A 21,984-nucleotide genomic window follows, 5' to 3' on the forward strand; every position below is an offset into this window, starting at 1 on the left:
GAATTTTGTGCAACGCATTGGTGCTGTCCAACCCCAACAGGGCTTGGGAATGTCACTAATCAGGATTGGCAAGCTCAAAACAACAAGGTTAGGATGTGATTGCTTAGAAGCTCATATATGTTCTGTTTCAAGTCATCTTTACTGCTTACCTGAAGTGCTTAACAAGAGAATGTGCAGGTTATCAATGGCAAACCACTAGATTTAAATTTCAGGATTACAAGTCACAAATGCGCTTGGACACCTTCAGGTTACAATCAGAAACTCTTGTATTTATGATCATGCACATATTGAATGCAAAGTAATGTTTTTAATCACAAGTGCCGATGTTTCAGATTAGAAAGAATGATGACCTGAAGAGCTCCATGAAGTCAGCTCTGATGTTGCAATGAAATAATCAATGACAGATGTTTCGCTGGGAAGCCATCTGAGCAAGACAGAACGGTGCAATCCTAATATGTTATTTTTCTTTAATTTGCTTATGCATGTCCTTATAGGCTTATACTGATATGTTCTGAATGTTTGCGGCAGAATGACTTCTGCAATGAAGCGTCTGACCTTTATGGGGATGAAGCAGCACGTCTCCAACCTCAATTCGAGTGGCACCATTGAGGATGTCCATGTGCTCATTGTTCTTATATTTTGTATGCAGTCTCTCCATTCCAACTGTGCAACACATTCATCGTTTATAAGACCCAAAAAAAACCATAATTCTTCGTTGGTGTACATGTGCTTGACTTATCAAAGCTCATATACAGGTGCTTAATGTTCATGACTGTTATATATTTTGGAGGTACACAGACAGGGAACAAACAGACACGTCGTTTAAATAATTCTATTTCACAATGAAATGATCTAACTATCTAGAAAAAAAACTATGCATCTAGCCAAGTTGTTCTTGTGAAGTGTTACTTTTTTTATATGAACAGGGGGGTCATGAGTTTTGACTGTTACGACCAAGCATTTATCGTTTCATGTGCCATATATGCAATTAATTTTGATTAGAAAACCATTCAGATATATAGCACATCAACCGGCATCCAATATTTTTTTCTCTGATTAAAATAATTCTTTTGAATGTCCTAAAAATCTGAGTATTTAGATATATTTAAATTTCCTGCATTTTTGTGGTTCCATAAATTTCATTTACTGATGTTTCATAGTTCCAGGTTTTCAGTTTTCTACTGCTCCCAATAATTATGAATACATGTGGAGTTCATCACTCAGAAAGTGAACCTTTGGCTTGCTGAAACCATCAAGGAAGATGCTACAGAAACTCCGATCACCTTGCGCAAACAGGGTGCACAGGATAAATAGGACACATGAAGCAGCTGCGAACCTGAGGCATCAAGTTAGCAGGGTAAGCTCGAAGCCGGTAGTTTCTATTGTTCGTACTGAGGTTTAACCTCTTGTTTTTTCTTCTCACAGTGAGACACTTCTAGGAAACCTTGGAGGGTTCTTCTTAGATCCTGGATGCCAAAGAAAACTAGGCAAATCAAGTGACCAGCAATTATGCTCGCAAAAAAAGGGCGGCGGAGATTACTGCAAGTGGTTGGCATTTTCATTTGGCTCAAACCATGTTGACTTTCGGCTGGAAAGTATGTTACCATGTCATATGAATTGTTACCTTGGCTGTTTTTCATTGTTGTCATTTTCTTACACTGCCATTAAGAACTATAACTACAGACAAAGTATTTTTGATTGGGAATAGATGTATGAGGGGTCGTGTCCTTTCCATGCCACTTCGCCAAGGTCCACGATCGCCTGCCGGTGATTGGGTCGTCTCACGGAGGGGCGCCGGCATGCGGGGATGGGGCGGAGTGTCGCGTCGATCGAGGGAGCGGTGCTGCGGTGCACGGGAACAAGGTGGACGTGACCGTGCGTGGCCCGCCAAGACCTCCACCACGACCGGATGCAGGCCCTGGGGTGCTCGGCCGTGGCCCGGGCCGCCATGGCGCCGATCTGCGACACGTGGGCGACGCGGCCATCGACCGCCCGGATCCGCCCCGATCTAGGGTTTCGGCACCCGCCTCAGATACAAAAGCCCCGCCGTCCCGTCCGCGTCCCATTTTCTCAGATCTGGACGAATGCTTGATTCACCTCTGGGAGCCGCCGCAGAGGGGGGGGGGGGCTAGGGTTCCTCCTTCTTTTTCATGGTGGGAGGGGAAAATTCGCGGCGACAGTAGATCCTTTGCTCAGGTTGTCGCATCTCCACCTCCCACAAAAATCCCACCAAAGAATCCTGAGATTGGGAGGCGAAGTGGAGGCGGAGAGATGAGGGGAGATGGTTTTGGTGCGGGCAGGCACGGCCGTGGGGCGGGGCGCTTCGACCGCGGTGGCGGCCGGAGGCGAGACAACAACGTGTGGAAGCGCAAGGAGGATGCGGGGCAGTCCTCAACCACCAAGGCGTCGGGCTCTGGTGACACGGGATTCGACAAGTGGGAAGCCGCGGCGGGCTCGGGCAGATCTGGACTGCCTTGACCTGACCGCTGGACGACGGCCACCGACGGCGAGGGTGGGGACAAAGTTCCACGCCGTCCTCATGGGAAGTCTCCTACCCCCACTGTGAGGCGCGATCTTCCCGTCAACGCTGGTAACCCTAACCCCATGCCTGATGCATGCCAGATCTGCAACCTTGTGGGTCACTACACTGCTAGATGCCCACAGGCTCTGTGTGAGCGTTGCAAGAGAAAGGGTCACCTGTCGATTGTCTGTACTGATTTGATTCCATGGGAGTGTATTCCTGCTATGTGCGGTTTCCAATCTAAGGGGCAGGGTTTTTGCTATTTTCCTGATTATAGCATGGAGAGGCAGCCTCAGAGAGAGAATACAAATGTTCTGATCACTATTGTAGAGGGTAATATCTCCAAGCAAGATCTGCAGGATGACATGGGGGTGTACATCGGTCAGGGCTGGAGATGCTCTGCTCATCTCTTGGCCCCTAACAAGTATGTCATGAGGTTTCCTAACGTTAGGGAGGTAGAGCGTGCCCTTTTTGTTGAATATATTACCCTGAAGAAACACAAGACTGTGGTTCGCATCACTCCATGGTCTGATGACATGGATTGTGAGAGTCTGATGGAAATTGCCTGGGTTAGAATCAGCAAGATCCCTTTAAACAAGAGATGTGAGAAGAATGTGGCATTTGTGGGTGGGCTTGTCGGTGTGACCTTGGAGATTGATATGTCTACTCTGAAAAGACCTTCATCTGTCCGGGCTAAAATTGGATGCCGCAGTGTGGACGAACTTCCTGTTTCTGCTGAGGGGTGCATAGGGGGACGTTTTTACAGATTTTTGTATGAAGTGGAAGAGGTTGTGGTTAGAAATCCTCCTGTCGAGGATGACCCTGTGGCTGTTAGGAACCAGGATAATAACAACATCACTACCCCAAAGAGAAAAAGACAAGAAGGAGGGGGGTTGAATCCTTGAAAGGAGCCCAGGCTCCTGTTGAGCTTGGTAACTCCTTCAGGGGGGGCAAGGCCTGTCGCCTGATTCCCTCTGAGAAAAAGCTTGACTCTGAGAAGACCAATGCAGTAAAGGACGACTCTTCTGATTCGTCGGAGAGTGATGAGGATACGACCCTGTTCATTGAGAAATTGGCAAATGAGCATTCTGCTCTGGTGTCCTATGATCTGGCATTTGAGAACAAGCAGAATTGCGAGGCTCAGGAACCCGTGCCGGAGTGCACAACTTGGGTGCGTGATATACAGGTGAATGATATGCCATGTACTGTGAAAAAATCTTCTTACGCAGAAATAGTAACTGGTGTCTCGCAGGTGTCTGAGGTAGTGGGAGAGGCTGATCCTAATATGAAGATCTCAGATGATTATCTGGTACATTTACCATCACCTGACTGCGGAGATGAGATCGTCCCAACTCCTCCTTTGGTTCCTGAAGCTAACCTGAGGTTTAGTCTTCGTTGTGCTCAGGGGGGGCAGGCGGATATGATGACAAAGGCTATGGCTGTGAAGAAGAAAACCATGGAAGGTAATACTTCAAACCCCAGAAATAATTCTTTTGCTACTTTAGGGGATGCTGAGTTGATATGTAGAGCTAATAAAATGGGAGTTTGCATTCCTGACAATGATTTTACATGCGTTGACATTTTACGCGAGCTTGAGGAGGCTAGAGAAAACTTAATGAATAAACAGAATTCTATGAACAAAGACAACGATGTCGATAATAACATGTCAGTGATTAATGGTCTAGGAAAAAAAGCCCCTCTTAGCTTAACTTGGCTGGAGCAAGATGAGTATTTTGAGGATGAGTTCGTTTCATCCAAGCATGGCAGTAAAAAGAAAACCCACAGATCATCGGTTAAGATTTCTAGGCCTGTGACTAGAAGTCAAAAGAACCTGGTGACTGAGGATAGGAAGAATGGTGGTAACTCTGCCCTGGCTCCTGGCAGGGTTACCAGGGCCAAGAAACAAAAAAACCGTTCCAAATGAGAGGTCTCATTTGGAACTGCAGAGGGGTGGGCAAGAAAGGTATGGCCACCTGCCTCTCTGATCTAATTAGTGACCATACACTCGACTTCATAGGGTTGCAGGAGACTATGAAGAAAAACATCTCCTCTAAATGCTTGAGAAAGATTGACCCTTTTAACATATTTGAGTGGGTCTGGATCCCCTCAAATGGCAAATCTGGTGGGATTTTGGCTGGGGCCAGAAAAGGCAATCTAGACATTGTCCATAGCAACACTCGTAGATATATGATCCAACTTGACTTGAAAGATATCAATAAGAAGAGTATATGGAGTATGTTAGTGGTGTATGGGCCAGCTCATGAAGATAAGAGGGAGGAGTTCCTGACTGAACTCGCTCACTTCTGCTCCTCCATGGATAAGCCTTATATTGTGGGAGGCGACTTTAATATATTGAGAAATGGGGAAGAAAAGATTAAGAAGGCCCATAACCATAAGTCCATGGATATGTTTAACTCTGTTATCAATGCTTTTGGCCTGAGGGAAATTTTTTGTAGTGGTGGCAAATACACCTGGACCAACAACCAATTCCATCCCACTTTAGAAAAGCTAGACAAAATTCTGATGTCTAGTGACTGGGAGGACTTATTTCCTCTCGTGATGGTTAGGAAGCTTGTTCGCGAGCTTTCTGATCACAATCCCTTACTCCTTTCCTCAGGCGACTCGGGTAGAGAAGCTCCTAAGCCTAGAGAGTTCAGGTTCGACCTGGCCTGGCTCAAAAATGAGAACTTCTTGCCCTTAGTTGAGAAAATTTGGTCCAAAGCTGTTAAAGCAAAAGACCCTATAGACATTCTCAATATTAAGCTCAAAAGATTTAAAACCTTCTTTAAAGGGTGGGGATCCCACAAATATGGTCACGATAAAAAAAGGAAAGAAGAGCTTAGGCTGGAACTAGCCGCTTTGGAAGAGCTGGAAGAAGAAGGCCCTTTGCTGCCTGAGATGTATAATAGGAAGGTTGACATTAACTTTGAGCTGCACGAGATTCTAGTGAATGAGGAAATTTTCTAGCTTCAACAGTCCCATGAGCGCTGGCTGCTCAAAGGGGACCTTAACACTGATTACTTCCACAAGATAGCCAATGGGCGCAAAAGAAAAAACACCATTCACACGTTGAAGTGTGGTGACGTGAAAATCGAGGGCACTGATAACCTAATCTCACACGCCACAGAGTTTTATAAGGATTTGTTCGGTCCAGCACCTGGTAACATCTTTCACATGGACCCTGGTGCGTGGGATGATTCGGAGAAACTTACGAAAGAGGACAACGAAGAGCTAACTAAGGACTTTTCTGTGGAGGAGGTGAAAGAGGCTCTGTTTGCAATGGATACCAATAGAGCACCTGGCCCGGACAATATTCCTGCAGAATTCTACCAACATTGTTGGGATATTGTCAAAGATGATATTATGAGGATTTTTAGGCACTTCCATGATGGGACGCTTGATGTGCAGCGTCTCAACTACGGAGTGATCACTCTTCTTCCTAAAGTTTCGGGCGCTGAACGAATTCAACAGTTCCGACCCATCTGCCTCCTTAGGTGCCCGTATAAGTTGATTACTAAGACTATGGATAGGAGAGTTGAAAAGTACGCTGATAAGCTGATTAGCCTTTCACAAAATGCCTTTGTGAAGGGTAGGAATATTATGGATGGTATCATGTCTCTTCATGAGATATTGAACTACACCCATGTTAAGAAAAGAATTGGGGTGGTGCTGAAGTTAGACTTTGAGAAGGCTTACGATAAAGTCAACTGGGAGTTTCTCTTGGAATGTCATAAGCTGAGAGGCTTCGATAAAACTTGGTGTGGATGGGTGAGACAAATCCTATACAATGGTACGGTCGGCATCAAGCTGAATGGTTCTGTAGGACCATACTTTCAGAGCGCGAAAGGGGTGCGCCAGGGAGATCCACATTCCCCCTTCTTGTTTAATTTGGCTGCAGATTGCCTAAATAAAATGATCAACAAGGCTCAACAAAATGGCCTGCTAACTGGTTTAGCTGCTGATCTCATCCCAAATGGGGTGGCCATTCTGCAGTATGCAGATGACACGATCATTTGCCTGGAACATGACATGGAGAAGGCAATGAATCTTAAGATCCTGTTATACATGTTTGAACTGATGTCAGGACTTAAAGTGAATTTTCAGAAGAGTGAGGTTCTGACTATTGGGGGAGATGCGGAGATCGATAAGGGGTATGCTGAGCTTTTCAACTGTGAGATTGGACACTTTCCAATCAAATACCTGGGCATGCCAGTGAGCTTTTCCTCTTTGAAAGACTCGGTGTGGGAATTTATTGTGGACAACTATTTGAAATATTTTGGGACTTGGATTGGGCATGCTGCCTCTATAGGGGGCAGGCTTACTCTGCTTACTTCGATGCTGTCGCAATTTTCTCTGTACCACATGTCGATGTGGCTCATGAGTAAGACCTTTATAGATAAGCTCGATAAGCACCGAAGAAAGTTCTTCTGGCAAGGTTGCAATAAGAAGAATCGTTACTACCTGGTTAAATGGAAAAGGGTATGTAGATCGAAAGAGAAAGGGGTCCTGGGGGTCAAAGACCTCAGGAAACAGAATATCAGCCTTATGGTGAAGTGGTGGTGGAAACTTGAAACCCAGAAAGGGATGTGGCAAGATCTGGTAAAAGCGAGATATTTGTATAACAAATCTGTGGCCACAGTGTCCTCGAGATATTCTGATTCGCCTTGCTGGAAGGCTCTTCTGAAGGTTAAAGACTTATACATGGTGGGGAGGCGAATTACCTTGGGGGCTGGTAACTTGGCCAGGGTGTGGAAAGACTCCCTGAATGGTCTCCTACCATTTGAATTATCCTTCCCACGGCTGTTTGCAATTTGCACTGATCAAGATTGCACAGTGGAAAATTTCGGTGGTGCTGTGCCCTCTTCGTTCTTTAGACGCCGCCTTGACCCTGATCTGAGAGATCAATGGGATCAAATGCGTGCGTTAATTGTAGGCTTAAACCTTTCTGCTGATAGAGACTCGGTCTATTGGGGACTTAATAAGAATGCCAAATACTCCACTAAATCTATGTATAAATAGCTGGAGAAGCCGATTAGTGGCTGCAACCATAGATGGATCTGGGAAGCTAAGCTTCCGCTTAAAATCCAGGTTTTCCTATGGCAAATGGCACAAGATGCAGTTCTCACCAGATCGGTGATGAAGAGGAAAAAATGGCCAGGAAACCCTGTGTGTTCCTTCTGTGGCCAACTGGAAACGAGTTCGCATTTGTTTTTCTCCTGCCATGTGGCTCGTGTGGCCTGGAGATCTATAGGTGTGGTCCTGGGGACTGACACATGTCCTAACAATGTTTGGCAATATTATGTGTGGTGTAATATGTTCTTGCCTAAAAGAGATAAGTTCTTCACTGTTGGCCTGCCGGCTGTGACTTGGGCCATCTGGCTGGCCCGTAATAGAGCTACCTTTGAGAAGAAATTGATTAAATCTCCGTTTGAGATTGTGTTTTCGGCATGTTCCTTTCTTTTGTATTGGGCAGGGCTTCAGAAGCAGGGGGGCGCGGAGGAACTACGTCAAGGTGCAGAGATGATCCGCTCGAGTACGTCCAGGCTAATGGCGTTGTGTGAGAAGGCCAGAAGTGCAAAAGATGATGATGGAGAAGTGCTGGCTTGGTGATTAGCCTGGAGGCGATTCTCCTCGGCTTGCATGTTGTTTGTTTCTCTTAGCGTTCTGAGTCCCTTTTGGTCTCGTGCTTAGCTGGTGGTCAGGGATTTGTATAACTGTATGGTGCTGTCAGGTTTTCGCCCCATAGTGCTCGTCACGATGGCGGGCGAGCACGATGGGTTTCCTGGCAGTGCTTTGAACTCGCTACCTTCTTTCCCTCCTCTCTAACTTCCTGGAACTGATGTATTTCCGTATAATGCAAATGGAAAGGGGTACGCCCGGTTCAAAAAAAAAGAGAATTAGTCGAGACGTGCGTTGCACATGCAAACTTACTAGTAGCAACAAAAAGCAGCAGGAAACGGAGAAATGGCCCCCAGACATCACCATCAAACATACAAGGGAAGAGCATCAAGCTAAGGGCATCTCCAGCCGTTGGCCCCCCAGGAGGGGCAAAAAATCGCCCCCTGGGGGCGCGCCAGCGCTAAACCGCGCACTGGGGGCGTGATGCCCCCCCAGTCGCGGCGCCCATGTTTTTTTAAAAAATTCAAATACGGCGCAAACACGACTGAAATTTGATGCAAACATCGGCGAGTTCGTTCAAACTTAAACATATTTTACAAAAGAAGAAAAAAACTTCGGCAGGCTACCCCCGCCGTCTCCCTCGCCGCCCGCCTCGCCGCCTACATGCCGAGGAGGCGGTAGAACCGCGTGTAGTCGCCGCCGTCGTCGTCGTCGTCGTCGCCGGCCCCGCCTGCGCCTCCGCCGTCCCTGCTGCATCCCTCCCCCGGTTGGCGCGGCGGGTTGGACAGTCCGGGGGCGTCGTCGTCGCTGTCGAGGACCACGACGCCGTGCTCGTCCTCGCGCCCACGCTTGCGGGCGGCGATCTCCTCCAGGGCCCGGCGCTGCCGGACCATCTCGTCGCGGAGGTAGTCGTCCCGCGCCCACCGCAGGACGTCCTCGTCGGAGATGCCGCGCCGGGCTATCTCCTCGTACTCCGCGGGGAGGCCGCGCTCCGGCTTGGGCTTGACGAGGACGAAGCGGCCGGCCGGAGCTGCGCGTGCGGGCACTGACCGGCGTGCCCTGGGGCTCCGGCTTGGCGGGGCGGAGGCAGGGCGAGCCGCCGGACGACGAGGAGGACCCCCCGGTCTCCATGCGCCTCGGGGTCCAGGAGCTTCCCCGACGGCGTGAGAAGGACGGGGGATCGGGGTACTCGAGGCGCGGCGTGTTGCCGCCCTCGATGTACTCGAGGACGGCCTCCAACGTGCGCCCGGGCACGCCCCACCACCGGCGCCGGCCATTGGAGTTGAGCCTGCCGGAGGGCACGACGCCGTTGGTGGCCTCGAGCTGCTCGGCGTGACGGCGGCGGAAGTAGGGCTCCCAGAGCGGGCTGTCGGGGACGTACCGTGGCCCCTCCCTCGCCGCCCGCGGCAGGGACGCGCGGATGCGTGTGATCTCCGCACGCCGCGCCGCCCCGGTGGGTGGTGGTGGCACCGGCACGCCGCCGGCGCTGATCCTCCACGCGCCGGGCACCCGCATGTCCGGCGAGACCGGGTACCCGGCCTCGTAAAGGAGGCGAGCCTCGTCTTCGTGGAGATGGCGGCGGCCGAAGCCGTTCACCGCCGCGCCGTCACCAGGGAAGCGCTCGGCCATGGGTGAAGACGGCGAGAGAGAGGAGAGGGAGGAACGACGACGGCGAGAGAGAGGAGAGGAGAGGGACGACGGCGAGAGAGTGTGATCGCCGAGCACGCTGGTGCGCGTCTTATATAGGCCGAGACGCCGCCCGTACGCGTGGCCGCCGTGTGTACGCGTGGCGGGCGAGGGAGGGCGAGGGACGCGCGTCGTCCGGCCTTCACTGCGCCGCCCGTGAGGCATCAATGGCGCAGGCTGACCGGCGCGGCAGCGCGGCAGCTTTGGCATTGATTCGCCGCGGGAAACGAGACGATGAGGACGACGAAGGGGCGAGAAGAGAGCCGTGTCGCTGACGCGGCGGGCCGCGGCTTTTTCGCGCCAAAAAAGTTCGCCCGGCGCCCCCGGGCGTCCCCCAGCGCGCTGGGTTCGGCCTGGGTCCGCCGGCGCTGTTTTCGGCCTAGGCCGGCGAAAATCGGGCTCCTGAGGGCGTGACTGAGCCGATTTTTCGGCGCCGGCGCAAGAAAAACGCTTAGGGAGGCCTTCCTGGGACGCGGCTGGAGATGCCCTAAGGGACCAAGGAGAGGGTAACAAAAGTGCCCGTTCAAGGAAGGTGGAGAAAGCCAGGCCCTGGTAGTGGTTCTCTGAAGATCATTATGTATGGCGCGTACCATCCAAATACTTAAAACTAAACTGGTGGATGGAGTGCAGTTACCAGAGGTGAAAATGGGAGGGATGTTGCATGTGGCGCGGGGAAACTCATCAACCCTGCTAGCCCTCTTCATGCTGATATCATGGCAGCATTGCAAGGAGCAATTTGGCAGGGGAGAGAAGAATACTGAATGTCTAACTTTCAGACAGACTTTTCGAACAAAATGTGGACCCTTTCCCCTGTTTGTTTTGCTATATTGTAAAGCAAGAGTCTTTTTTTACATCAATACTTTGATAGGACGCCGGCCGGCCGCCACACCGCCGGAGTCTAAATCTAGACCGCCATGAACCAGATCAGCGGCCGCCGCAGTCCACACGTGCCCAGAAAAGAACGCAAGAGAAACAAAATCAAGAGACGTAGCGATAGGCAAAACGTGAAGGAACGCCTCCAACAGGAAAATGCCAAAAGAGAACGTAGTGAAATCACCATCCACCGCACATGCAAAATCAACATGCAGCGCACATCGGCACATGCGCAACAATGGGAAACACTGCCGGCAAATCAAGTGGGAACCTGCTAAGCGCACCCCAGAAGATACACGCCTGTATCGCTCAATAAATCACGTGTCACGTTTCGATTGGTCACGTTTTCACTGATAAGAAAAAGTCAAAAAAACCAGGTAAATTAAACCTGGCTAGGTTTAGTATATTAGTAATGAATGAATCTCACAGTTCTGCTTACTAGTGGTGAGGTTTGATTCGGTCAAGTCGTCAGTTGAGTACAGCAGGCACAAGAGACCTGAGTTGAGCTATGAACACAAGCAACAACACAAACATGTCACACCAAACTCTAGCCACTTGAGGCCATATATATACTACCCTTTCTTCTTTGTCTGGCAAATAACAAGAGCTATGCCATGCTTTACATTAAGGCAGGTTAATTCCTTCCTCTCGACACACTCGAAACGACGAGTTACATATGTTGCGTCTTGTGTCCAATGGAGCAGCGAAATCTCATTTGATAAACTCCACTAGGGAAGGAAAAGAAGGAAGCACCAAAGGGCATCAATCGGCAAGAAGAATCTGCCTACAGTCGATCCTCCATTTGGAAAAACGACTAACGAACTGCTCATCCTTCCGGCCTGCGGTGGGTGCATCACAACAATTATTTGCCTTCACTTTGCTCCACTTGTGCCCACCCAAAAAAATCAGTAAACTGCCGGCATTCTCACTTGGCAGCACGTAGAATGTTTTTCTGGAACCATGATGCTCTTGGCAATACTTGTTTCAAAAAAAAATGATGCTCTTGGCAATTTGTCCCTTGTACCGTCACTATGGTGGCCTCCATTATTAAACGCGCATCCCTTGTACTGATCCACACAAGGCGACTTTGTTGATAACGTTGTTGAAAGCATTGTTGATTCAACATTGTTGAGCTTGGTTGGAAAATCCGCCTTCTGCAGCCTACCATCAAACCCCAATTTTTGTCTTCTCCCTCATGGCTTTTACTTGTATTGTGCTCTTCTCCATGTACTCTCATTTCCTCCGCTGCCGCCGGAACCACCAAAAGCATCATACATGATTGTAGTCGAGCCGTCCAGTCGTCGTTATCCGCTACGGATGGTGCTACTCTCGCAAGAGGTGAGAGAGATCGAAGCAGTCAGGCATATCCATCTCAGCTCTCCAATCACCAATCACTTTGAGTAGGAGACGAGCAGCAGGTGCATTGATCGGCTAGTAGTATCTTGATCCAAAAGTGTGAGTGTACTCAACTTGTTTGATGTGCTGCTCCTAGACCATCTTTGACTGACTGTGCAATCTCACCACTCTGCAACTCTTATCAGCAGGGGACGTGAGGATGAACGCGGCCATCAGTGCGGCAGTGTGGGTGGTAGGCAAGGCGCTGGCCCCAGTTTCGGATGGATTGCTGGAGAGCTGGGCGTCCAGTGACAGTCTCGGCCCCAACATCAGCGCCCTCAAGAGGCAGCTGCTGCGCGCGCAGGGGATACTCTACACCGCGCACGACAGAGAGTACACCACCAACCCTGCCCTCAAGGAGCTGCTGCACATGTTGCGGCAGCTGGCGGACGGGGCCGACGACGTGCTTGATGAGCTGGACTACTTCCGCATCCAGGACAAGCTCGACAATACCTACAATGCCGCCGATAGCCATCCCAAGGGTTGCATCCACAACCTTGGTCTCAATGTGCGGCACACTGCTAGAGCCATTGCTAATAAATTCAAGCTCTGCTCTAAGGCACCACCAGAAGATGGCACTATGCAAACATACAAATTGAAGTTTAACCATGTGGAAATGTCTAAACGGATGGCACACATTGTACAACAGCTGGATCCCATATGTGCCAAGGTGAAGGAAATCCTTGATCTAGAGCTCCGCAAATCTACCAAAGTTAGCATTATTGGAAACAGACCCAAAACCACCCCAGCAATAATAGAGCCAGAGTTATTTGGGAGGGACGCAGAGAAAAAGGACATTGTAGATGGCATTACCGTTGGAAAATATTGTGCCGATGGACTCACAGTTCTCCAAATTGTTGGCCCAGGGGGTATTGGGAAGACGACTTTCACACAACATGTCTATCAAGAAGTGAAGAGCTCTTTTGATGTTATGATTTGGGTCTGCATATCTCTGAATTTTGATGCAAATAGGTTGGCACGAGAGATTGTGAAAAACATCCCTAAGGTTAATGGTGAAACGGAAAATGCTATCGATGAAGAGCTTATTGAGCAAAGAATAAAACATAAGAGGTTCTTGCTGGTCTTGGATGATGTCCGGACATATCACGACGATGAGTGGAAAAAACTATTAGCTCCCTTCAAAAAAGGAGACGCAAGAGGTAATATAATTATTGTCACTACTCGAATTTCAGAAACAACAACAGCGGGAAAAATAGCTGATCATTCTATAAACCTGGATCGCTTAGGACCTGAAGATTTTATGCATTTATTTGAAGCATATGTATTTGGTCACCAACAGTCATGGAAAGACCATCCTGAATTGCTTAATGTTGGAAGGGAAATAGTGGTCCATTTGAAGGGGTTCCCTCTTGCAGCAAATACTGTAGGTAGATTACTAAGAAACCAGCTTACATTGGGCCACTGGACAAGAGTTCTGGAAAGCAAAGAATGGGAGTTACAAAGCAGCGAATATGACATTATGCCAGCACTGAAGCTTAGCTATGATTATCTGCCTTTCCATCTACAACAGTGTTTTTTCTATTGTGCTTTGTTTCCCGAAGATTATGAGTTTTGCAACGAAGAGTTGGTTCACTTATGGATAGGGCTCAATATTTTAGATTCATGTGATCGAAGGAGAAGACTTGAAGATGTTGGGCTATGCTATTTAAATGACTTGGTTAATCTTGGTTTTCTCAAGGAGAACATGAAAAAAGATGGCAGTCCTTATTATGTTGTGCATGACCTACTACATGAGTTGGCAGTGAAGGTTTCATCATCAGACTGTCTTAGCATATCTAGTTCTAATGTGAGATATGTACAATCTTCTCCATCTATACGTCACTTGTCTATCATTATAGATGCGAGAGATGTCAATGATAGAATGACCTTTGAGGATTTTAAGAGGGACTTGAGTACATTACCTGAAAAGTTGACAGTTGAAAATCTACAAACTGTGATGTTGTTCGGAAGATTCCATGGAAGCTTTGCAAAGACTTTTGGTGATTTATTTGCAGAAGCAAAAGCCCTTCGTGTTATTCTTTTATCTGAGGCATATTGTAGTTACATTTTGGAGGATGTGTTCCGCAGCCTTCCAAGATTTATCCATCTTCGCTACCTAAGGATAACTACAGGAACTAAGGGGAAATTAAGTTTGAACAGCAACATCTCAAGATTTTATCACCTGAGGGTCCTGGATGTTCAAGAATGCAATGTCCACCTTGGTCTTCTCAAAGCAATGAGCAACCTTGTAAAACTGCGCCATTTTCTTGTCCAAGACGGTGGTTTTGAACTAGGGCAGATAGGACAATTGGTAGAACTTGTTGGGTTACTGAGAGTCCATAACATTGAGAATGTTGAACGAAAGGAAGAAGTGAGTGCAGCAAAATTGATACAAAAAATCCACTTAAAGAAGCTAATATTAGAGTGGGGTATTTATGGACAGAATAAGGATTTTGTGCAAGAACAAGTTCTTGAAAGTCTTAAACCTCATAGCAATCTGCACATTAAAGGGCATAGAGGTGCTAATTGTCCGTCGTGGCTAGGTGGGAACCTCTCAGTAATGAATTTGGAATCTCTTTCCCTGCATGATGTAGGTTGGAATATTCTTCCACCTCTAGGGGAGTTGTGGTCAGTTAGTGAACTTGGTGAAGAGTATCAAAGTTCCATCTCAAGTCAAAGATTTCAAAATCTTAAAAGGCTAGAATTAGTTAAGATACCAAGGTTGAGAAAATGGGTTGAAAATAGCACTTGCCATTTCTTATCTCAACTAGAAGTTCTCATTGTTAAAGATTGTTCTGAACTCGTGGAGCTGCCATTTTCACGCCGTCAATCAGAGCAAGAAGCAAATATGACTTGGTTTCCTAGATTACGGGTTCTTGATATTGTAGACTGCCCAAAACTGTTGTCACTACCTCTTGTCCCTTGGACTACTGCTGCATCCTCTGCCATGATAAAGCGGGTAGGATCTAGTTTGGAATGGCTGGAGTACTCAGAAAATTACAGGTCAAAATTAAGCTTGGGGGTTACGGGGAAGGATGGGCAAGATGGCATGTTCTGGAATATGTTTGTATTCGGTAATCTAGCTGGTCTAAAAGAGCTGAAGATTAAGAATTGTCCCCCTCTGCCATTGTATCACCTCCAGAAGTTAACATCTCTGAAGTCCCTTGAAATAGATTATTCGAGTAATAGCAATGTCTTGTTGACAACTGACAATGAGAGTGATATCATATACAAGTTACCAATTGAACAACTCAGGGTTATGTCTTGTGGTGCCCGTGAGAAAGAATTGACGCAGTTGCTCTCTCATTTTCAAGATCTCAGCAAGTTGGAAATAATTGGTTGTGAAAAGGTAACAAGAGTTGGTGTGATGCAGCAACAGCAGATGACAAGACGAGAGGAGGGAATTAGTGATCGAGAAGGTGGAGTTTTGCTCTCATCTCCCCATCTGCAAGAATTGGTGATCGATAATTGCCCAGAGCTGAGCCTACTCGCGAGTTCACTCCAAGGCCTCCGGTCCCTCCACTCACTAGTGATCATGAATTGCCCAGAGCTGAGCCTACTCGCCAGTTCTCTCCAAGGCCTATGCTCCCTCCGGTCATTTGGCATACATGGTTTCCCCAAGTCCTTCTCCTCTTACTTGTCCTCCCCTTCATGCATACGGCCTCTCCTCGCGCATGGCTGCCTCACAGAATTATTCATCTTTCACACCCACAAATTTCCCCCCTTTTTCGAGCCCTCGCGGATGCATGACAAAGAGCCCAGATCTTGCAAACTTCAGAAGCTATTCACAGATCACTTCACAAGCTTCCTTAATGTGCCCATCTACAGCCTCCTCTCCTCGTCCATCACCAGCTTACTCGTTTCTGACATTGGTAAGGTGAAGCGCTTTTCTAAGGAGCAAGAGGATGCCCTTCAGATCCTCACCTCCATCCAAAACCTCGAGTTCAATAAGTGCACCAAGCTACAGTGCCTCCCAGCAGGGCTACATAGACTTTCCAGCCTCAAGATGTTACGGATTGCATGTTGTCATGCCTTGCAATCGCTGCCCAAAGACGGCCTCCCAACTTCTCTGCAAGTTTTACAAATCGATTACTGCCCTGCTTTCAAATTGCTGCCCAATGACAGCCTCCCAAGTTCTCTGCAATGTTTAAGCATTGGCAGATGTGATTTCTTGGAATCGCTGCCCAAGGATAGCCTCCCAAGTTCACTGCAGGAATTATGGATCAGGAATTGTGATGCCCTGAAATTTCTGCCCAAGGATGGCCTCCCATGTTCGCTGAAAACATTAGACATCTCTAGCTGCCCTGCTCTGGAATTGCTACCCAAGGATGGCTTGCCATGTTCTCTGGAAAAATTGAAGATCTATGATTGTCCTGCTCTGAATTCATTGCCCAGTGATGGCCTCCCGGATTCCCTGCTAGTGTTAGATGTCCGTAGTTGCAAAAGCGAGGAGCTAAAGAGGCAGTGCCGCAAGTTTAAAGGAACCATTCCAATCGTGATGGATTAATCCAAGGTAGCAAACACTTGCTTGCTTGTAGCCGCCCACCATTTTTCCTTGATTTTCCTAACCTCGAAATAAGTCAAAGCAATTGTTCTCTTTTTGTTTGGTTGGTCACAGTTGCTGTCATTTCACCTGAATAAACCACTCACTGTGATCTGATGTGCAGGGATCGTCGTCTTCCTTTTGTGCATTCTGCTACAAGTTGGGCATTATCTGCGTAGTGGGAACAGCACCGTATGGCTGCATCAGGAAATGCTACCATGTCACCATGAACCAGCTAAACTGTTCTTCACTGAATTCTGGTACCCACCTTGTTTGCGAAACGAGGAGATTCAGCAAGGCTGCCTCAGTGTTTCCCCATTGATAATTACTGTTGAAATATATTGCCCACCTCTATCCATCGCATCTAGCAAAACCCATCCATTACCAGCCATGTCGTCCTCCAGCGCCGTCCAGGCCTCCCTTGGGCAGGTCGCAGAGAAACTCACCCGCACCAACTACATCCTGTGGCATGCGCAGGTGACACCACAGCTGAGAGGGGCTGGCCTCTTCGGCTACGCCGACGGCTCCATGCCAGAACCTGTCAAGATCCTCGTCACGAAGGACAAATACGGGAAAGAAGAGCAAACACCGAACCCGCTCCATCCGATCTGGTTCAGAGAAGGGCAGCAGGTACTTGGATACTTGCTCAATACTCTCACCAAAGAAGTCCTCGTGCAGGTTACCTCCATCGCCACGCCGCACGAGCTCTGGGCGGCTCTCGCCCACATGTTCTCATCACAGTCCCGAGCCCGCATCAACAACATCCGGGTTGCTCTCTCCACGGCGCAGAAGGGGACGCAATCTGTTGCGGCCTACTTCGCCCAGATGAGAGCACTTGCCGATGAGCTTGCAGCCGCCGGAAAGCCCATCGATGACGATGAGCTTGTCTCCTACATCACCGCCGGCCTCGACATGGAGTACCAACCCCTCGTCTCCGCCAACGACGCGCGCACCGACACCATCAGCATCGACGACCTCTACGCTCAGATGAGCAACTTTGATCAGCGCCTCGCTCTCTACAACAACAACTCGGGCGGGGGCTTCAAGTCATCTGCTAACGCGGTCTCTCGCGGCGGCGGTCGCGGCGGTGGCGGTTCACGCTACCATGGACCTCCGCGCGGCAAGGGCAAGCCGTCATCTGGTGGAAACAGCAGCGGCAGCAACTCCGCTCGTGGTGGCGGCAGCGGCGGCGAGCGGCCCTCCAGCAACAACAATAGGGGCCGCCGTGGTGGTAGGCCTCGCGCCAACCCTGATGCGCCGCAATGCCAAATCTACGGCAAGCTAGGCCACACCGCCCGGGACTGCTGGTATCGCTATGAAGATGACGGCGAATCCTCACAAGATGAGAAGGTTGTAGGCGCTGCTGATGGCTCCTACGGCATCGACACGAACTGGTATGTGGACAGTGGTGCAACTGACCACATCACGAGCGAGCTGGAAAAGGTGACTGTTTGTGAGAAGTACCATGGGCAAGACCAAGTTCACACTGCCAACGGAGAAGGTATGAGTATTAGCCACGTTGGTCATTCAGTGCTTAAAACCCCCCATAAAATATTCGTCTAAGAAAAATTTTGCATGTCCCTAGTGCTTCCAAAAATCTCTTTTCAGTTCATCGCATTGCCATTGACAACCATGTATTCCTTGAGTTTCATCCGTTTTTCTTTTTGATCAAGGATCAGGTCACGAAGAAAACTCTGTATCGAGGTAGATGCGTTCGAGGGCTGTACCCGTTGATTCCGGAGCTTAGGAGATTGAATAAACAAGCCTATGGTGTCACCAAAGTCTCTTCAACACGGTGGCATGATAGATTAGGGCATGCATCTTTTTCTTTAGTTGAACATTTGCTTAGAAAGAATAAGCTCCCGTTTGTTGGTGAGCGAGATCGTGAAACAATTTGTGATTCATGTCAGTGTGCTAAAAGTCATCAATTACCCTATCTTGTGTCTACAAGCATCTCCACCAAACCTCTTGAGCTTATTTTTTCCGATGTTTGGGGTCCTGCCCCTAAATCAGTTGGCAGACACACTTATTACGTAAGTTTTATCGATGACTATAGCAAGTACACATGGATCTATCTCATCAAAAAGAAATCTGATGTTTTTCAAGTGTTTCACAACTTTCAAGCACTAGTAGAAAGAAAGTTTGATTGCAAAATCCTAGCTCTCCAATCCGATTGGGGAGGGGAGTACCGCAACCTCAACTCCTTTTTTCAGAAAATTGGCATATCACACCACGTGTCATGCCCCCATGCTCACCAGCAAAATGGATCAGCTGAGCGCAAGCACAGACATATAGTTGAAGTCGGCCTTGCCTTACTTGCTGCTGCCTCTATGCCTTTGAAATTCTGGGATGAGGCTTTTCTCACCGCAGTCCACCTCATAAACATGTCGCCAAGTAGAGTCATCAATAATGAATCTCCAGTAGAACGTCTCCTTCATACAAAACCAGATTACACATCTCTACGAGTATTTGGGTGTGCGTGTTGGCCGAATCTTCGGCCATATAACAACCGCAAACTCATGTTTCGATCAAAACAGTGTGTTTTCTTGGGCTATAGTCCACAACATAAGGGTGTAAAGTGTCTTGATGTATCCACTGGACGTGTCTATATTTCCCGTGATGTTGTGTTTGATGAGACTGTTTTCCCTTTTGCACAACTTCATCCAAACGCCGGAGCCCTTCTTCAAAAGGAGATTCTTCTTCTACCTTCACATCTTACCGGTCGTGACAATGGGGATGTTTTGGACACTGATGATCAATTGTTGACTAATCCTCTTACTAATGATGGTCTTGAGTCTTGTGATGCAACAGAAAAAAATTATGCAGAAAATGGTGAAGAACTCAGCCCAAATCATCATTTTATGCTTCCTGGACAAAACAGCAGCAGCATCGAAGCGGATCTCCCTCGGGATCCAGGCGCATCCCCCTCGGGATCGCTCCTGTGCCAGTCTGCCGTCCTGTCCCCCGCGGGATCCGCGCCCTCCGCGCCAGGCCGATCCTCCTCGAGCCCTGCGTCGCCACACGCCACCAGCGGCTCGGTTGACCGCCCGGTGGCCGCTCCGCACCAACCAACCAGCGCCACGCGGCGCCAACTCCAGCCGCCCGCGCCTGGTCCCGCGCCCGGCCCCGTGTCTAGCCCCGCACCTGGTCGGTTTGGCCCCGACACGCGCTGCTACGCGCGGCGCCCATCCCGTCTGGATACGGGCACTGACTCCGGTGTGGATCATGCTGCAGTCCCCGTCCCACCGGCTGCGCCCCCTGCTGGATCGGGATCCTCTGCGGCGACTTCTTCCTCAGCTCCACGTGCGCTGGCCACAGAAGATCCGATCTGCATGTCCTCGCCCGGCGAGTCTGCAGCCGCTCCTGGTGTTGGATCTTCTGCGGATCCTCCTTCACCGCCTCGCACTAGGCTTCAGAGGGGAGTAACTCAACCCAAAAATTACAGATCTTTAGCAAAGTTTGGACTTGCTTGTGTTTCACATGAACCAGATATCCCACACTCTGTTGCAGAAGCTCTAGGCGATCCAAAGTGGCAGAAGGCTATGGAGGATGAATACATGGCGCTCCACAAAAATAAAACTTGGCACTTAGTTCCAGCACGTCAAGGCAAAGGTAAAAATGTTATAGATTGTAAATGGGTCTTCAGAATTAAAAAGAAGTCTGATGGCACCATAGATCGTTATAAGGCTAGACTAGTTGCAAAAGGCTTTAAACAAAGATACGGTCTAGACTATGAGGATACTTTTAGTCCTGTAGTAAAGGCTGCTACTATTCGTCTCATTTTGTCTATTGCCGTATCCAGAGGATGGAGCCTACGCCAGCTAGATGTTCAGAACGCGTTTCTTCATGGTGTTCTGGAAGAGGAAGTGTTCATGAAACAACCTCCTGGGTTTGAAAACAGACAAAAACCCCTCCACATATGCAAGCTTGACAAGGCTCTATATGGATTAAAACAAGCTCCTAGAGCATGGTATTCTCGGTTGAGTTCAAAGCTTCAAGGACTTGGGTTTGCTCCGTCCAAGTCTGACACCTCACTGTTTATTTTCAACAAGTCAAATACATCTATATTTGTACTCATATAGGTTGATGATATTATTGTCACAAGCTCATCTGATGAAGCCATTCCAGCACTGCTCAAGGATTTGAACTCTGAGTTTGCTCTCAAGGATCTAGGAGCCTTGCACTACTTCCTTGGCATTGAAGTGAAAAGAAGTGGAGATGAGCTTCACTTGTCTCAAGAGAAATATGCCATTGATCTTGTAGCAAGAGCAGGGTTGCAAGGTTGCAAGGCAGCTCCAACACCTCTATCCAGCTCTGAGAAACTATCCTTAACAGAAGGAAAACTCTTGAATCAAGAGGACAGCACCAGGTACAGAAGTATGGTTGGTGCACTGCAATATTTAACTCTGACTAGGCCTGATATTTCTTTTGCTGTGAATAAAGTATGTCAGTTTCTTCATGCACCCACCACAGTACATTTGACAGCTGCAAAACGCATACTTAGATATATCAAGGACACTTCCAGTGTTGGACTCACCTTCACCAAGTCACCATCAACACTTGTAAGTGCCTTTTCTGACTCTGATTGGGCAGGTTGTCTTGATGATAGACGCTCAACAGGTGGTTTTGCAGTGTTCTTTGGTCCAAATTTAATCTCATGGTGTGCTAAGAAACAAGCTACTGTGTCTAGATCCAGCACAGAAGCAGAATACAAAGCATTAGCAAATGCTACTACTGAAATTATCTGGGTTCAGTCATTACTGAAAGAGCTTGGGATACATAGTAAACAGGCTCCATGCTTATGGTGTGACAATCTGGGTGCCACCTATCTTTCTGCTAACCCAATATTTCATGCAAGAACAAAACATATCGAAATAGATTTTCACTTTGTCAGAGAAAGAGTTGCAGAAAAAAAAGCTGGATATTCGGTTCATTCGGTCTCAAGATCAAGTTGCAGATGGCTTCACTAAAGCTTTGCCTACGAGAGGTTTTGAAGAATTTAAGCGCAATATTCAGGCTCAAAGGGGCGCACCACTTGTCGGTTCGGTTGAGATAAGTCTAGGTCTGGTTGGTTAGAATATATGGTTGTAATCTTCTCATGTATATCTTATCTCTACTTTCCTTGTACCTCAAGATGTAATCTCAACAACCTTGTATGCTTATCCAGGGATATGCCCCTGCCTATATTAACACGAAACCATCGCCTCGAGAGAGGTACAACGTTCTCCGCTGTTTTACATCAGTTCGGACTTTTGGATGAGTTGGCTGGAGCATGAATTCAATATGGTATCCGAGCCAAGAGGTCTTGAGTTCAAGACCCTGCCAACGCAGTATTAAATAAAAACGA

At 48.3% G+C, this 21,984-nt stretch overlaps 1 protein-coding gene and 1 pseudogene across 1 annotated transcript; both read left to right on the forward strand.

The window, feature by feature from the left end:
• Positions 1-12,254: 12,254 nt before the first annotated feature.
• LOC125506662 (disease resistance protein RGA2-like) lies at positions 12,255-16,601 on the forward strand. Its single transcript, XM_087522501.1, has 2 exons — positions 12,255-15,623; positions 15,717-16,601. The coding sequence occupies exons 1-2, from the start codon at positions 12,255-12,257 to the stop codon at positions 16,599-16,601; spliced, it is 4,254 nt and encodes a 1,417-aa protein (XP_087378627.1).
• A 900-nt stretch (positions 16,602-17,501) lies between these two features.
• On the forward strand, positions 17,502-17,640 carry LOC125511820 (small nucleolar RNA Z247; annotated as a pseudogene).
• The last annotated feature ends 4,344 nt before the right edge of the window (positions 17,641-21,984 follow it).

Source organism: Triticum urartu, chromosome 5A (genome assembly GCF_056163025.1).
Source record: "Triticum urartu cultivar PI428250 chromosome 5A, HENAU_Tu73, whole genome shotgun sequence".
Lineage (NCBI taxonomy): Eukaryota > Viridiplantae > Streptophyta > Magnoliopsida > Poales > Poaceae > Triticum > Triticum urartu.

Excerpts from the sequence above, each read along its gene's own strand:
- LOC125506662 (XM_087522501.1), top strand. The coding sequence starts at position 12,255 with ATGAACGCGGCCATCAGTGCGGCAGTGTGGGTGGTAGGCAAGGCGCTG. Across the intron at positions 15,624-15,716 it reads TCCGGTCCCTCCACTCACTA|TCCTTCTCCTCTTACTTGTC; the intron begins GTGATCATGAAT and ends GGTTTCCCCAAG.